This window comes from Ranitomeya variabilis, chromosome 2 (assembly GCF_051348905.1).
Source record: "Ranitomeya variabilis isolate aRanVar5 chromosome 2, aRanVar5.hap1, whole genome shotgun sequence".
NCBI lineage: Eukaryota > Metazoa > Chordata > Amphibia > Anura > Dendrobatidae > Ranitomeya > Ranitomeya variabilis.
The window spans coordinates 579,157,503-579,176,653 of record NC_135233.1 but is presented as its reverse complement, the minus strand read 5'-3'; the positions used below and the strand labels follow the sequence as shown (position 1 = coordinate 579,176,653).

General features: G+C 41.3%; 1 protein-coding gene across 1 annotated transcript in view; it reads left to right on the top strand.

Moving 5' to 3' along the window:
• The window catches only part of CDYL2 (chromodomain Y like 2), a 139,711-nt gene extending 134,526 nt beyond the window's left edge, over positions 1-5,185 (top strand). Inside the window, exons 4-7 of the mRNA XM_077288360.1 lie at positions 445-617; positions 945-1,155; positions 1,258-1,401; positions 4,147-5,185. Coding sequence (XP_077144475.1) covers positions 445-617; positions 945-1,155; positions 1,258-1,401; positions 4,147-4,305 — 687 coding nt within the window. The 3' untranslated portion in view covers positions 4,306-5,185. The remainder of the gene's footprint in view (positions 1-444; positions 618-944; positions 1,156-1,257; positions 1,402-4,146) is intronic.
• Positions 5,186-19,151: the final 13,966 nt, after the last annotated feature.

Here is a 19,151-nt window from a genome sequence, read left to right as displayed (position 1 = left end):
CGCTGAAGATCGGGTCCAATTGAAGTGCATAGGACCAATCTGATATTAGCACCTATCCTTTCCTTGTATTTAGATTTTTCATACACTTTTATATACAATAGAGGGAGCCCATGAAGTTGATAATTCCAGGATGATGAAAAATGGGACTTGAGCTCCATGACCTTCTACACTGGGTGGCTAAGAGTAATAGGATCAAAGAACTCCTAAAAAAGGCCTACATTTTATCTACGCTCTGGGACCTTAGAACTCCTATGATTGAAAAATATCCACGTACCAGCTGTGGCCGTGAATCGGGTGTCTACTGTCTTCACCACAAAAAAAGTCCACAATGGACGAGTCCATGTATTTCACATCACTAGTCAGTTCTCCTTGTGGGTTCTTATTTTTATGGGGCTTCAGTCTTGAGGTGCATGTTACAATCTTCAATTTATGTCTTCCATTCAGATTATGAAAGAGGTCCGACGGGCTTTGTGCAATGCTTCATCTGATGATAGTAAGCTCCTGCTGCTCAGCGCTGTCGGGAGTGTTTTCTGCAGCGGCTTGGATTATTCCTACCTTATCGGAAAATTGTCTACAGACAGAAGAAAGGAAAGCTCAAGAATCGCAGAAGCAATAAGGTATTTAAGTAGTTTGTTCACTCCTAAAGATGCCTATACAGCGTAGATCACTAGCGTTCCAATGACCACTATCTCTCCCCGACTTTTTTGTACACACGCAAGCTAAGCTTGGACGAGGCTGCATGTTTTTCTAATCTGGAGGGTGGCGTATTTTCCAAAAGGATTGGGCATAAAAATTTGACATGCTGAATCCTTCTCTTCCCCGACATCATCTGGTTGTAACTGTACTCTCTCTACCCACACCGCACAGCATTTTGTACACCCCATTGTTGAGTCATGTATTGCGTTGTAATTTCAACCCAACGCCTGTTTCTTGTGTTTCCGCAGAGATTTTGTAAAGGCGTTCATCCAATTTAAAAAGCCAATTGTGGTGGCTATCAATGGCCCAGCTCTTGGCCTGGGGGCATCCATCTTGCCTCTATGTGATATAGTGTGGGCAAGTGAAAAAGCTTGGTTCCAGACTCCATACGCTACTATCCGTCTGACTCCTGCCGGTTGCTCCTCATATACGTTTCCTCAGATACTTGGTGTTGCCCTGGTGAGTTATAACAAATCCAATAAAATAGATGAATTTCATTTTTTCAAGAATAAAAAGGATATTTTGAACAGTAATAAAAAAAAAATACTCTTCCTTCTTCAGGCCAATGAGATGTTGTTCTGTGGAAGGAAACTCACCGCACAAGAGGCATGTAGCCGAGGGCTAGTGTCCCAAGTTTTCTGGCCGACAACATTCAGCCAGGAGGTTATGCTCCGAGTAAAAGAAATGGCTGCCTGCAGTGCTGTGGTAAGATGGCTATCACTTCTTTTGGTTATTTTTAGACTATCCTAAAGTTGCCCATTAGGTAAAAGTCAGGCAAACCCCGCTGACTGCAGAAGGACTCAATGACTTGTGAGTGGGATATGATAACCTCCGCAATTGTATTGAATACAAGGGTTAAAGCAAAACCAAAAATAAAGGCCAACAAGCCCTTACATTATTAGTGTAATGTGTAGGGATGAACTGACCCTTGGAAGTTCAGGTTCCGCCGAACTTAAGTCCAAAGTTTGGCTCAGGTACCCAAACTTGACCCTGTACTCAAACCTCATATAAGTCAATGTGGATCCAAACTTAGGTGCTGTAAATTAATCGTAGAAAAGACTAGGGGTCTGCAAAAGGAAGCAAAATGATGGTAAGAGCAGAACAATTGCCAGAAAATGACTTAAAATAACAGAGAATTTAAAAAAAAAAAAAAAAGATAACTGAACCAGGAGGCAGAGGTCCAAGTGGAGCAGTGCCCTGCATGTCTATTTTATTCTACTTGTTAATACATAAATAATGAAAATAATGAAAAAAAAACAATGTGGGCCCCCCTATTTTTAATATCTAGCTAAGGCAAAGCATAAGGCTGGGGCCTAATATTAATAGACTGGGAAGGGCCTTGGATATTGGCCCTTTCCCTTCGTTATAAGACCAGCCGTCCCAGATATGGGGCGTCCATTAGATGCGCCAAATCTGGTGCTTAGAATTGGCTTTTCCCGATTGTCCTGGTGTGTTGGTAATGGGATTGTGGGGTTGATATCTACAGCTGGCACTGGCTTCAAGCCTACGGGTTAGTAATGGAGAGGCGTCTGTCCGACCCCAATTACTAACCCCGTAGTCAAAAGAAATAAACACACACAGAAGTTGTTAATTTGAACAAAATCACTCACGACAATTTCCCTCTTTCACCGATATATTAAAAAAAGACTCTACACCTGTCCGATGTAATCTAAATGGAAATCCCACGAAGATCCCCGTCTAATTCATCCAGTGTATGATGAGCGGTGACTTGACTGCTTATCATTCTGGCTCTTGCGCTGCCCTCTTGAGAACCAGTGCCTGTGAACTGAGGTAACCTTACTTACGTAACCTCTGTTGACAGTCCACAGACCCAGCCAGTGGCTGCTGTTTATCTTAACGAAGCTCCATACACTGGATGAAGAAGATGGGGATCGTCGTGGGACCTCCATTTGGATTACGGCAGACCGATGTGGATTATTTTTATTTTAATAAATGGTTGAAATTGAATTGTTGGGGAGTTTTTACAATTTTTTTTTCCCTCTGTGTTTTTCTTATCTTTGTACGGAAGAAAACAGACACTACCGTAAAGCCTGCACACTACACCAATTTTTAACAATATATGAAATTTTATTGGGTACACCAAAACAGCAAAAAACACATAAAACATAAGTAAAAACAGAACAATCGCACCCCACTCATAGGAGCCCCTTAAGGCACTATATATATACACTAATAATAAAATGATGAGGATAAATACAGTAAATATGTCAATACAAATATACAATAGTCCCCACAAACATATGGAGCAATACAAATGTGCCTAAAAGTACAAATGGGAGGGACCTCCTATAGAGAACATGAAATGTACATGAACCTATGCGACCGCTAATTTGTGGTTGGTATCCTCCTTTATCCTGGTCCGTTTGTTATTTCTAACATGGCTTATATATTTAGTTTGGTGCTATCTTATTTGCACATATGATGGATCTGTAAACATGGTTCTGTCACATGTTTTTTATGGGCCATGGTGGTTTGCTTATGGCTTTATTTGAGACCGTGGCCATTTCTACTTTATCTTGTTATGGTTGCACACTGGTCTGAACAGGATTTATATTAGCCACAAAATTAGCGGTCGCATAGGTTCATGTACATTTCATGTTCTCTATAGGAGGTCCCTCCCATTTGTACTTTTAGGCACATTTGTATTGCTCCATATGTTTGTGGGGACTATTGTATATTTGTATTGACATATTTACTGTATTTATCCTCATCATTTTATTATTAGTGTATATATAGTGCCTTAAGGGGCTCCTATGAGTGGGGTGCGATTGTTCTGTTTTTACTTATGTTTTATGTGTTTTTTGCTGTTTTGGTGTACCCAATAAAATTTCATATATTGTTAAAAATTGGTGTAGTGTGCAGGCTTTACGGTAGTGTCTGTTTTCTTCCGTACACATGTAGTTTTTACTACCGGCCTCTTGGCACCTCCCTTTTATTTGGTTCACGGTTGTGCGCCTTGCCTTTCTTTATTATATTTTTCTTATCTTTTTACGCAATGGGGGTGTCTGATAGACACCTCTCTATTATTAACCCGTGGTCTGGATGTCCGCAGACATTACACAGTTAACATCAACCCCCCAGTCCCATTACCCCAATTGTCAACACACCAAAGCAATAGGGAGGAGCCGAGGCTAAGCACCAGAACTGGTGCATCTAATGAATGCATCATTTCTGGGGCAACTGAGAGCTGGTCCTTTTAGACTAGGAAGGGGCCAATATCCATGGCCCTTCCTAGCCTATTAATATGAGCCGCCCCCCCCCCCCCCCATTTGCTTTGCCTTAGCTGATTATTAAAAATAGAGGGCATCTGCATCATATTTTTTAGGGTCCCTTCATTTTTAACGACTAGAAAAGGCAAAGCAGAAAAATGTAGAAAAATAAAACTCCATGTGTAAATTAAGATATCGCCAACTTTTTTTTTTTTTTCAGGTATTAGAGGAATCCAAATGCCTAGTGAGAAGCTTCCTTAAATCTGTACTGGAGGATGTGAACGAGCGGGAGTGTCAGATGTTAAAACAGCTCTGGAGCTCACCCAAAGGACTGGACTCTTTATTCAGCTATTTACAGGACAAAATCTATGAAGTCTGACTCCTGTCAGACAAGAGAAAAAAGTTTTCCTTCCCACTTCCGTCTCCGCGCCTGCGGTAACCTTGAATGAGATTTGGGGACACTTTGCAGGTGCCCACAATTATGCAATGAGGTATTCCATGCGGAAACTGTCCTACTGCTTCCACTTTTTTGGGGGGGTTAAGTGGTATCGACTCTTGAAACCATACACAATGTATAAAAATAACAAAACTTCCATCTCTCCCAAAAAAACGTAAAACATTCCATCTGCCAGAAAGCACCTTCTTTACTTTCTTACTGTGAGAGTCACTTACAATAACGATGACACAAAACATCCGGAAAAAAAAAAATATAGTTGAAGTAGTGTGAGAATTTTTGCACTTTGTATCTATTTTTTTAATTATTTTTTCCTCGTACTTGCGTATTGGGTGATTCGTGTACATAGTTGCTTTTGATGTTTTGGGGTTTTTTTGTTTTCTTGTTTGGTCATGTTAACCTGATAATTTATTTTATTTTATTGTTTTGTTTTTTTTTATTGTTTTTTTAATGGACAGAAATCAAATGACTTGCCTCTTCATTCGGGCACTTTGACTATCTTTGCCCTTCTCGGTAATAATATTATTAATAATGCAGGACATATTGACCTATGTTGTACCACCACAAAAATAACAGGGCCGAAAGTGACTTGTATTGCATTAAATGGTATGGACACCCTTAACTAGAGGAATATAAATTAATTTATGTTTATGGGACAATAAGGAAAGCTACCGTCGGGTCTATGGATTTCTTTATTTTTCAATATGGCATGCTGTTTCCAATCTTGTACCCCTCTGTTCTTCTGAAGTTGTCCATAGACCAGTTTCTAACTTGTTGCTCCTCAGGAGTGGAGGTACGTACTCCCCCGCCCCCCCCCCCCCCCCGTTTTTCTTAAGTTATGCATAGACCAGTTTCTAACTTGTTGCTTCTCAGCAGTGAAAGTACAACGTCCCACAATGGAGGAAGTTGTAGATTTGCAACAGTTAGACATCTGCAGATCGGAAACCACTGCCATAGACCAAAAGTATCCAGGCCAAACACTCAAATGATTGGTTGTGGAAGTACACAAGTTCAACGGTGATCAAGTAGAAGGAAGTAGCGGTACCTTCTTCCATAGTACTCTGTTGCCAAGATCTGTGTACATCTAATTGGATGTCCAGGACTAAGATATTGATAACCTGCCCATAGATCTGTAAGATTAGTAGTGATCAGACTCAACCACTCAGCTGATGCTAGGAGCCGTGGCCACCAGACACGCACAGTGTTACACAGCCAGAACACCACCACTGTGTAGTGGCCATTCTCGGGTACTGCAGTTCAGATCATTTACGTCAATGGCAGCTAACCTCCAGTAGCAGAAAATGGTCACTACACTCTGTCAGTGTCGGATCCACACTGATATTGATGATCTACCCTAAGGATAGGTCATTACTATTTCAGTCCTGGACACCCCCTTTATGTCTGGAAGAAGTAAATAACCTGGCCCCCACAGGTTTATCCATATATTCATAAAAATATCACTACAGAGTATCTTTTCAATATTTACGAATGAAACGTATCTGTGCAGGACACATCCATTATAGACCACGTTGTCTACTTTGTTTAAAGCAGATCTGTCAACAGGATGTTACCTTACCTTCCCAAACTATTTATATATGCATGTAGCTCTTTCAAAGACAAGTCCTGCAATACTTTAACATGGCCAGTCCTCTTCTCCGTTCCTGAGAAATCAGCGTTTGAATTGATATGCAAATGAGGCTGAAGTGCTATGGTAGATCTGAAGCCTCGTTAACTCCAGCTCTATTCCCCGCCCAGCGCCGCCGCCTCCTGATTGACTGAAAGCCTCTATGCTCTGCAAAGGAACCTACAGCCAAGTAAGAAGAGGCGGGGATAGAGCTGGAGTGATAGGCTTCAGATCTGCCATAGCTCTTCGGCCTCATTTGCATATCAATACAAACGCTGATTTCTCCGTAGCGAAGGTACGGACTGGCCATGTAAAGACGTTACTGGACTTGTCTTTAAAAGAGCTCCATGCACATATAAATAGTTTAGATTCAGATTCCTTTTAAAGGTCATTCAAGCCCATTTCTGCCATATTACGCTTATGGTGGCATATCTCCTGACTAATCAGATTAAAAGGGATCCAGTCGCTGGGATCTCCACTGCTCCCAAGAACTAGTGTTCCGTGTCCCCATATCTGGGTGAAAAATTTGTGTTCATGCAGAATACACCTGCATCAATAGACTTCTATGAGGATCGGACAGAAGACCTTAAAGGGTAGAACTCTTAAAGGGTGGAACTAATAAGTTGCAAAAATACAGCTCTGGTGGTAAAAAAAAAAAACACTGAAATCTAGGCAATGCGAACTATTTAAGGTCAAGGTACTCTATGGATATATGATGCTTATTCATTGCTTTGGTCGCCAGATCTTGGAGACCGTAGTTAGCGTCTCGATGACAGTCTAGACTGCTTACTGATGGCCTCCATTAGGCAGAAGTTGGGTCGAGATTTATATATTTATTTTTTTTTTGCATCAAAGAAATACATTTTTCTTTTATTTATTAACTAATTTGTATTTTTACAAAGTTTATGATGGGAGTTGAAAACCCTTGAAATGTTTGTTATTGCTGTTTTATTTTTCTTGACTACAATAGTCTATGTTCATCTTATTGAATAAGCCAGTTGACTTGTAGTAGGGGGAGGATAACTACTCCATAGACAGCTCAATCTGAAGCCCTGGGCAGATTTGAGAATTTTCTAGATATTTGTGATGCCTAATATAATTAATACAAAGGTTTAAGGTTTTTTTGTTTGTTTGTTTTTCAGATCATACTTGAATTACACCTTTTAAATTAGGGCTTATAAACACCAATTGCATCTTCAAAGGTGCCTGGAAAAATAACTAGCTCTAAATATGCTGGTCTGTGAGACAGTTGTGACAATCGCCAGACTTTCTGCTGATCTGAGTGCTTAAGATGGGAGAAGTCATCTCCTAAAGAGTCAGGAGGGCGTGGCACAATTGTAATGACTCCCTGACTGGCACTTTGGCATGAGAGAAGTGATGGGCACAATTTTTGTTACTCACTGACTGCCCTTTTAGGGAGGATAGAAGGGCAGGGCTGGCAATTTGGGAGTACATAAGGCTAGGGTTCAGTTCTTATGATTCCCTGACTCCGATTTTGGAGGGACAGAATGGCAGGTAACAATTTTTTGTGACTGTTAATTTGGTAGGACAGAAGGGGAGAGGTCAGCTCTCCTGACTCCCTGATTTGGCACTTTAGGGCACAATTTTTGGAACTCCATGACTGCCCTTTTTGGGAGGAAAGAAGGGCAGTGCTGCCAATTTGGAAGAGCAGAGCTTCACTCTCCTGACTCCAAGATTGGAACCTTGGCAGGGCACAATTTCTGGCCCTTGGACCCTAAGGTTCTACAAAGTCTAATATGACTCCTGCATTTCGAGGAATATTTGCAGAGGCCAAAAAAATGGCTTCCTCTTTTGTCTTGGCTAGCAATTCATACAGATCGATGGTGAAGCCGAATAAAAAGGTAGAATGAATCCCAGAGATGCTGCCCGGTGCCGAGTTTACAATGAGAGACCTCATGATACAACATGGTGTCTTGTCTCCAATAGATGAACCATAGTGATGCAATGAAGAAATTTCTCTAGTTTTTTTGTGAGAAAAACGATCAAGCTAGAATTTATTTAGAAATAGACCTCACAATATAATTTTTGTAGTACTGTATTTTTGTAGTGTCTTGACTAAAAAAAAAATAATAATAATAAAAATAAAATAAAAAATTCACCTACTCCTTAGGTTTATTCTGCTCTATTGTGCTAGTATATACTAGTCGTGTCAGGAATGTATATACTGCCTTCAAAATGGGTATAACCATGTTTGTTAACAGATGGCGATGTGCTGATTCTCCGCTAGGCCCTCTGGGTCTTGCTTACAAGTGGGCAGAACGTGACCACTGCAGCCAGTCGGTGACCAGATCGGTCACATTCTCTATCGTGGCATCAAGGCTTCATGGCAGTAAAATATAGCAAGAGATAAAGACTCCGGAGAATCAGAGCCAGATCGGCAAGGGATTGTAAAGGTGAGTAAAGTTTTTTGGGGGGGTTTTATTTATTTAACAAATAATATTTGCTGCTGTTTTTTTATATTGTTTATATTTTTTTTTCCCCCTAAAACTGGATAACCCCTTTAGTCATTTAGGTGTCTATAGTTCCTGGCAGTCATCATCATAGTTGTCACTTATAGTTCCTATGCAATAAATTGTAAAATGGTGATATTCTTCCACATGGACAGTATACACAGACCTGGAGTGAAACCTCGCCATAGGTCTGCCATGTTTTCCATGTAGTAAGGTAGATAAATGAGCAACTAGTATGCAACGTTCTATATATTATCCTTCCATAAACAGAGCTCATACGAAGGAGCGCTGAGGTTCGGCCTCACAGAATGGTGCTCACTGCCGTAGGTGGGACATTGTGTTTGGTTACATACATACATCTTTTATACTTCCAGGTAGTTTTAAGGATGTTTTCCACTTTCAGAAAACCCTTGCCCTCCAACCACAGTTTATTTAAAAATATGTCCTTTACTCACCCTCCCCAGGTCCAGTGCTGAATCTTCGACGCTGCTCCTGGTGACTGATATTCTCTGCAGTGCTAATATCTGTGACTTTGCTCAAGCTGACGGCACAAGCCGCTAAGCTCACTGAATGACTGCAGCATCGATAACGCTGCAGACAATAAAAGATACCGGGAGCAATGACGGAGACTCGACAACACTGGACCAAGTGAGGGTAAGTAAAGCGGAGCTGTTTTTTTAAAGGGAACCTGTCACCTGAATTTGGCGGGACCGGTTTTGGGTCATATGGGCGGGGTTTTTGGGTGTTTGATTCACCCCAGCGGGTAAGGAAAGGGTGAATCAAACACCCGAAAACCCCGCCCATATGACCCAAAACCGGTCCCGACAAATTCAGGTGACAGGTTCCCTTTAAATAAACTCTGGTTTTGAATACCCCTTTAGGAAAATGTATATAAATAAACTCCACCTTCTTATACACTCTGTATCTGTGGTCCTAGTAACCAAGAAGATGATCCTAATATTTGACTTATATTAGGCCCTGTTCACATGTGGATTATAAACTCCAATCTTAACGCAAGTCACAATTCTGGGCCGGATCTGCCATAAAATTGACCCCATTGACTTATGATGAAGTCGACCATAGCTTCATCTGGTAAGAATAAGGTTGCACACTACGCTATTGCCATTGAAGCTCGGAAAAGCCGTGTGATCCTTGCCTGAATTTGATTATAGTCTTAGTGATATTTTTATTTTAAGGAGTAACATTCTTTAAAAAGGACCTGTCACTTCCTATAAGTATTTTATGTACTTGGTTTAAATGCCACCGATCTCACGAATTTGGCGTTATTTTTCTTTTGTTTCTGCGCTTTTCCATTCCTGAGATATGGCCTCCCCTACCTTATATGGAATTTGAATCCTCTACCTTATATGGAATTTGAGTCCTTTTTGTTTCCAACTGGGCGTGGCCAAGGAGATCTCACCCACTTGGCTAAAAAGACCAAATTTGCACAGAAGAAAGAAGGGACCATATCTCAGGAATGGAAAGGCGCAGGAATATAAGAAAAACATCGTCGGATTCAGGAGAACAGCGGCATTTATACCAGGTACGGCAAAAAAGTTTCTTAAGAAACATATTGTGATTGGTTGTTAAGGGCGGGAAGGCCAGTCTAAATGTTAGACAACTTAAATAAACGAGGACCATGGATGGAATAAATTCATAAAGGGACTTGTGTCTCAGAATTAAGACAATTGTTTTTTGCAACCAATTTAGAACATAAAATCTGGTCTCTGATTGGTCTGTATAGAACAGCAGAGATACTTTTGTTATATGCTGTGTTCACACATTGCAATCGTATGATCATTTTGGCAAGTTTTTTCTGTGTTTTTCCAAAATGCTTAAAAGAAAAAACAGTCATGTTTTGATACAAAGGGCCTAAAAATAAATTAAAAAAAAAACACTAAAAGCAAAGTTGTGTCTGAGTTCTAAAGTTAATTGGTGGCAGAATTGTATTTTTTCTTTCCTTTTTTCCCCTGAATTTGCAAAAAAATGTAAAATAAAAATCTTTAAGTCAGAAATCTTGTTACTTTCAGTAGGTTTTGCAGACTTTTTGCAGATTCTGTATAACTGACTTGCTTGTTTCCTCCATATATATAACTAGACTAGATTAAGGCTTTTAGAGGCTATTGGATCATTTCAGTTGTAATGATGGAAATTTTACAAGAAAAACAAACGAAAAAAAGTTTATTTTTCAAGGCAGCAGCGACGAGACGGCCGATTTGTGTTTTGTGCAACTGTCTTTGTTTCATTGTTAAAAATATATTTATTTGAAGTACAATTTTGAAAGCAGAATGTATTAATATTTTCCAACCAATGTTGATGGCGTGCTGTGTTTTATTCCCACCTTTATGCCTTTCATCGAGCGGAAAGTCTAATCTGAAAAATAATCTACATGGATCAGAGTTAAATTTTATGTAAACTATTAATATCCAAGAAGTATTGTGTCTCCTTGCGGAGATTGACATGCTAAGCATGCCGAGATGAGGAGACTTAAAGCCGCAATGATCCTCTGGGAAATATGCAAATTGTTTCTTCAGAGAGGAAGAGGACTAGAACTCTAGTGCCACCTATTGGAAGTAGCAATCCTGGGGGCGTGGCCTGACTACACATGGCGTTGGGTGTGAGGTTTTAGAGCTCCGACATCTCCCTCGCTTTAAAAGTAGCTTACAGCGGCTCCTAGGCTAAAAATAGCTTACCAGGCTCATAAATCACCAGAGGGTGTAATGCCGAGAGACCGGTCGCAAAAGCGAGGCCTGGAAGTAGCAATCCTAAAAGTCAATGTCGACCCTTTAACAAGCTTTGTCACATGACTTAGGATAAAAGCCAAACCAGAATCTCAATTTGCAGACACTGTGTTTCGAAGTACTGCCCCTCGTCAATGCAAAGTGGAGATCTGGTTTGGCTGGCTCACTCAGTCACAGTCTCTTGGAGTACTGAAGTCACGGTCTCTTGGAGTACTGAAGTCACGGTCTCTTGGAATACTGAAGTCACAGTCTCTTGGAATACTGAAGTCACGGTCTCTTGGAGTACTGAAGTCACGGTCTCTTGGAATACTGAAGTCACGATCTCTTGGAGTACTGAAGTCACGGTCTCTTGGAGTACTGAAGTCACGGTCTCTTGGAGTACTGAAGTCACGGTCTCTTGGAGTACTGAAGTCACGGTCTCTTGGAGTACTGAAGTCACGGTCTCTTGGAGTACTGAAGTCACGGTCTCTTGGAGTACTGAAGTCACGGTCTCTTGGAGTACTGAAGTCACGGTCTCTTGGAGTACTGAAGTCACGGTCTCTTGGAGTGCTGAAGTCACGGTCTCTTGGAATACTGGAGTCACAGTCTCTTGGAATACTAAAGTCACAGTCTCTTGGAATACTGAAGTCAGTCTCTTGGAGTACTGAAGTCACAGTCTCTCGGAGTACTGAAAAGATATTGTCTCTCGGAGTACTGAAAAGTCACAGTCTCTTGGAGTACTCAAAAGTTACAGTCTCTTGGAGTACTGAAGTCACCATTTTTTGGCGTACTGTCACAACATAGCAACGGCAAGACATATTTGATCAAGCAGTACAGATGAGCAGATTAGTATAATTTGGGCTCTTACAGATGTCCGTGATCAATTCAGGGGCTGGCCTCCCGTTTCCCGTCCCCGAGCATAATAGCTGCATAGAAATATATGAAGCTGTCACACTCTGGGTCAGGACATGTGCAGCCAATCCATACATTGCAATCAGACCGATGATCACTGACATCTGTACGAGCCCAAGACGTGAGGATTGCTGGTCACAGTCTAATCAGTTTCCATGACCTTGGTGAAACCTGTGGCAAAAAGTCCACCGGGCAAAATAAAAAAAACATTGGATTTTCTGCAATTGTGCCAAGATCATTTGCTTCTTTTCTTGCCATAGGAAATGCTTATTTCATACTTTTATTTTAACACAAGTTCAAATCACAACCCTTTTTCCCCCCACTAAAAAAAAATACACATATTTGGTATCGCTGCATTCAGAAATGTCCAATCTGTCGAAATATAAAGTAAATTAATCTGATCTGTAACTGGCGTAACATGAAAAAATATAAAAACACCAGAATTACGTGTTTTTTGGTTGCCGCAACAGTGCAATGAAATGCAATAACAGGTGATCAAAACATCATATCTACCCCAAAATGGTATCGTTAAAAACATCAGCTCAGGGCTGAAAAAATAACCTCTCACTCAGCCCCAGATCCCGAAAAATGAGAATGTTATGAGTCTCAGAAAATATCAACAACAGCCAAGGCTTTTTTTTGTTTGTTTTTTTGCAAATTTCTGAATTTTTTTCACCACTGAAAAAAAGAAACAATACATGTTTGGTGTCTGCGTACTCGCACTGATCTGGGGAATCATATTGCCAGGTCAGTTTTACCATATATTGAACTTGGATAATGAAAAAAAAAACATGGCGGAATTGCATTTTTTTTTTTTTTTTTTTTGCAATTTCCAGCGCACTTGGAGTTTTTTTCTCCTTTTATAGTTTACTATATGACAGAATGAATGGTGTAATTCAAAAGTATAATTCATCCCGCAAAAACCTAGCCCTCATACGGCTATATAGCTGGAGAAATAAAAACACTTGTAGTTCTTGGAAGAAGGGATGTAAAAATGGAAAATCGCCCATGGATTTAACCTCTCACTTCATGTCCCGTGAATAAGTGTTTCTAATCCGAAACGCGTGAGTAAATGGAACCTTGATCTTTTTTATCTTTTTGCTTTTTTATCGCCATGTTTTTAATTGCACAGTGCAAGGCGTGTTTTAAACATGTTTTCATTGGTTGTGGAGCCCAGTCTCTCCGATGTCCATATTATGCATGAGTAAATTAGACCGATTTCTTCTGATATTTTTCGTCAAGGACCCAGTTAGAACCATTGACTAATTCTAAACTGTAATGTCATCTATAAATTGTATATATAATTAGAAAACTTCAGATTTTTTTATTATAAACGTGACTGTTTTATATTTTTTATTTTGTTTTCTTGTGACTATCCTTTGTGTTTTCCACACTATAAGGCCGGCGTCACACTCGGCGTAAGACAATACGGTCCGTTTTTTACGTCCGTACTACGGCCGTAATACGGAGAAATGTTCCCAAAATAGTGATCCGTAGGCAGGGTGTGTCAGCGTATTTTGCGCATGGCATCCTCCGTATGTAATCCGTATGGCATCCGTACTGCGAGATTTTCGCGCAGGCTTGCAAAACCGACATCTAATGGATTTATGTGCTCAAATGTTCGGGAAAACATATATACAGTATATATATATATGTCATTGAGACACATATATATATATTCTGTATTTAGATTTCATTCAGCGCGATATCTGTGAACAGCCGGTAATTCAATTACCGGCTTTTCATTTCTCCTGCACAAACCCGACAGGATATGAGACATGGTTTTCATACAGTAAACCATCTCATATCCCCTTTTTTTTGCATATTCCACACTACTAATGTTAGTAGTGTGTATGTGCAAAATTTCAGCGCTGTAGCTGCTGAAATAAAGGGTTAAATGGCGGAAAAAATTGGCGTGGGCTCCCGCGCAATTTTCTCCGCCAGAATGGTAAAGCCAGTGACTGAGGGCAGATATTAATAGCCTAGTGAGGGTCCATGGTTATTGGCCCCCCCGTGGCTAAAAACATCTGCCCCCAGCCACCCCAGAAAAGGCACATCTGGAAGATGCGCCTATTCTGGCACTTGGCCACTCTCTTCCCACTCCCTGTAGCGGTGGGATATGGGGTAATGAAGGGTTAATGCCACCTTGCTATTGGAAGGTGACATTAAGCCAGATTAATAATGGAGAGGCGTCAATTATGACACCTATCCATTATTAATCCAATTGTTGGAAAGGGTTAAAAAACACACACACACATGATTTAAAAGTATTTTAATAAAATAAACAGCGGTTGTTGTAATAATTTATTGTTCTCTCAATCCATCAGGAACACCCTCGCTTGGAAAAATAATAAACGCACAAGATACATACCTTCTGGTGAACCGTCTCGTCCCACGAAGTAATCCATCTGAAGGGGTTAACTAATATTACAGGCAGGAGCCCTGCTAATGCAGCTGTGCTCCGTGCCTGTAATCCCCGGGTGCTGAAAGGAAAGCAGTGATCTGTACTTACATTGAGTCGCGGTGATGCGCCCCTGCTGGATGTTCTCATGAACTGCAGCCTGGGAACTTTTTCCCACGCTCCAGGTCATATGAGGACATCCACCAGGGGGGGGGCGCATCACCGCGACTGAAGGAAATGTAGGTCAATGACCTACATTTCATTCATTCGCCGGGGGATTACAGGCACGGAGCACAGCTGCATTTAGCAGGGCTCCTGCCTGTAATATTAGTTAACCCCTTCAGATGGATTACATCGTGGGACGAGACGGTTCACCAGAAGGTATGTATCTTGTGCGTTTATTATTTTTCCAAGCGAGGGTGTTCCTGATGGATTGAGAGAACAATAAATTATTACAACAACCGCTGTGTTTATTTCATTAAAATACTTTTAAATCATGTGTGTGTGTGTTTTTTAACCCTTTCCTACAATTGGATTAATAATGGATAGGTGACATAATTGACGCCTCTCCATTATTAATCTGGCTTAATGTCACCTTCCAATAGCAAAGTGGCATTAACCCTTCATTACCCCATATCCCACCGCTACAGGGAGTGGGAAGAGAGTGGCCAAGTGCCAGAATAGGCGCATCTTCCAGATGTGCCTTTTCTGGGGTGGCTGGGGGCAGATGTTTTTAGCCACGGGGGGGGCCAATAACCATGGACCCTCTCCTGGCTATTAATATCTGCCCTCAGTCACTGGCTTTACCATTCTGGCGGAGAAAATTGCGCGGGAGCCCACGCCAATTTTTTCCGCCATTTAACCCTTTATTTCAGCAGCTACAGCGCTGAAATTTTGCACATACACACTACTAACATTAGTAGTGTGGAATATGCAAAAAAAAGGGGATATGAGATGGTTTACTGTATGTAAACCATGTCTCATATCCTGTCGGGTTTGTGCAGGAGAAATGAAAAGCCGGCAATTGAATTACCGACTTTTCACTAACAGCGCTGCGTATTTCTCGCAAGTCACACTGCAGGTCCGTGTGGAATCCGTATTTTTCTCGCCCCCATAGACTTTCATTAGCGATTTTTTTGCGCAATACGCTGACAAACGCAGCATGCTGCGATTTTGTACGGCCGTAGAAAGCCGTATAATACTGAACCGTAATATACGGCTAATAGGAGCAGCCCCATTGAGAATAATTGTGCCGTATGTAATGCGAGTTTTACGGACGTAGTTTCTGCGCTCTTACGTCCGTAAAACTCGCCAGTGTGACGCCGGCCTAAACCTACTCATATTTCCTGTTTCAGCAGCTTTGCAGTGTAGCCTAGGGAAGAAATAGCAGGGTCATCTCATTCCGAGGATTTAATCACAGAAAGCAGATGAATTGTACTGACAGAATTTCAGATTTTTTATTATAAAAGTGACTTTTATATTTTTTGTTTTCTTGTGACTATCTTTGTGTCTTTGTGTTTTTCACACTAGAAACCGGCTGATATTTCCTGTTTTCTGCAGCTTTACAGTGTAGCCTGGGGAAGAAATAGCAGGGTCATCTCATTCGGAGGATTTAATCACAGAAAACACCAAGTAATAGCATCAGCAATAGTATACACACAGTTGATCTCTGGGAAGAGGAGCTATACTCCATCACTTCTTGGAGACTTTATTATTATATGACAATTATGTTAATTGACTCATTGCAGTTGCCATAAAGTGCAATCTCTCTGCTGCACTGTCTACAGACAATGAGAATCGTATCTCTATTAGGCCACCCCAGAGAAGTTCCTAAAAATTAAAAAGACAAATTATACAAAGAATCACCAACATTTTGATAAGTGTTTAAGACTTGGAGAAAAGATTTGTGACTTAGATCTCAAGAGCACTTGAAAATGTTACCACTTATAGATGCTTCAAATCATTCTGCAGCCCTGCAGGTAAGCTTTGACATATAATACTTCACTGCACCTTCGAGAGTACATGTATTTCTCCAGGTGGCTGTAAGGCCGATCAATAACCTGATTATTCCTTATATTATCCAAGTCACAACAGATTTATATATTTTTTTGTTGTTATAGAAATTCCAGCCTTTCCTTACAGCTAAAAGAAGAGTGAAATTACTTATTTTCAGAGAACAGACTTTGATCTGGGTATGTGTGTTGGGGTTCATTCAGGCTTCTGATTTTTACTAGAAAAACGAGCTGATTATTCTGATCAGACTTTGATCAGTTTGGTTAGAATGTGGTTCGAGTGTCTCGTATGTGGAGAAATGAAATAGAAAAAAATTAACAAAAAAGTTTCTCCACCTTCTCCATATTTGATAATCTGTGAAAATTGGACCAAACTCAGATGCCATTAAAAAAAAAAAGGAATGTCAAGATATTGCAGCCGGGAAGGTTATGCAGAACCACCCACTGTGATCTTTGTGTCAAAGAGCTCTCTGCTGCCCCGTATCGTCCCAATTACACTACTAAACGATTAATGGAGAAGGCCGCAGGGAGTTACCACTAATAGGATGATTATCGGGAAATTTAATAGGTAATTGTGTTTAGTATATACACCACCGATTCCAACACCACATGGAATATATGTATATACCCTTGATACAGTCACTGCAAACTCCACGATAACCCCAGACTACTCGCTGTCACCATCAGTCGATTTTTATATTCAGACTGACTGGAGGCCAGGTTCTGCTAGCCTATGGCTTACAGGGGTGTGGTTTACAGAACAAAAGGAACGGTACTATTAAATGTTAAATTGAATCCAAAACAAGGCATTGTTTATAAAAAAAAAAATATGCAAAAGATTTTATAAAGGGAGCAAGACAATACAGCTTATACTGTATGTACATAAAATGAAAAGGAATAATGCAAGAAACTTACTACTCTGCTCACAGAGATGAGTCAACGTTCAGCAAATGGGATTCATGCATACACAATGTGTATCTCTAGACAGGGACATGTTATGACCCCAATGGCGAGGGTCTCAGAGATATCAGCAAGTCTGCGAAGTACAAAAATCCAGCTCATAGGGCAGTGGTAACTGGGTTGACCATATATCTACTCCTAACGCCAACACTAGAAGTAGCCGGGGAACATGCCTACGTTGGTCGCTAGATGTCTCGCGCCAGCCGGAGGACTAACTACCCCTAGAAGAGGAAAACAAAGACCTCTCTTGCCTCCAGAGAATAGACCCCAAAAGTTGGATACAAGCCCCCCACAAATAATAACGGTGAGGTAAGAGGAAATGACACACACAGAGATTAACTAGGTTTAGCAAAGAGAGGCCCACTCACTAATAGCAGAATGTAGTAAGATAACTTATATGGTCAACAAAAACCCTACAAAAATCCACACTGGAGATTCAAGAACCCCCGAACCGTCTAACGGCCCGGGGGGAGAACTCCAGCCTCCCTAGAGCTTCCAGCAAGGATAGGATACAGATAATGTACAAGCTGGACAAAAATGCAAACAAAAACAATAGCAAAAAGCAAGAAAGCAGACTTAGCTTAATCAAGCAGGAACCAGGATCAGTAGACAAGAGCACTACAGATTAGCTCTGATATCAACGTTGCCAGGCATTGAACTGAAGGTCCAGGGAGCTAATATAGCAACACCCCTGACCTAACGACCCAGGTGAGCATACAAGGGATGATAGACATACCCAGAGTAAAAACACTAGTAGCCACTAGAGGGAGCCAAAAGGTAAATTCACAACAGTACCCCCCCCTTAGTGAGGGGTCACCGAACCCTCACCAAGACCACCAGGGCGATCAGGATGAGCAGCGTGAAAGGCGCGAACTAAATCGGCCGCATGCACATCAGAGGCGACCACCCAGGAATTATCCTCCTGACCATAGCCCTTCCACTTGACCAGGTACTGAAGCCTCCGCCTGGAGAGACGAGAATCTAAGATCTTCTCCACCACATACTCCAACTCGCCCTCAACCAACACCGGAGCAGGAGGCTCAGCAGAAGGAACCACAGGCACAACGTACCGCCGCAACAAGGACCTATGAAATACGTTGTGAATGGCAAACGACACCGGAAGATCCAAGCGAAAGGATACAGGATTAAGGATCTCCAATATCTTGTAAGGACCAATGAATCGAGGCTTAAATTTGGGAGAGGAGACCTTCATAGGAACAAATCGAGAAGACAGCCATACCAAATCCCCAACACGAAGTCGGGGACCCACACCGCGGCGGCGATTGGCAAAACGCTGAGCCTTCTCCTGTGACAACTTCAAGTTGTCCACCACATGATTCCAGATCCGCTGCAACCTATCCACCACAGAATCCACTCCAGGACAGTCAGAAGGCTCCACATGTCCCGAGGAAAAACGAGGATGGAAACCGGAGTTGCAGAAAAATGGCGAAACCAAGGTGGCAGAACTAGCCCGATTATTAAGGGCAAACTCAGCCAACGGCAAGAAGGTCACCCAATCATCCTGATCAGAAGAGACAAAACACCTCAAATACGCCTCCAGAGTCTGATTAGTTCGTTCCGTTTGTCCGTTAGTCTGTGGATGAAAAGCGGACGAAAACGACAAATCAATGCCCATCCTACCACAAAAGGATCGCCAGAACCTGGAAACAA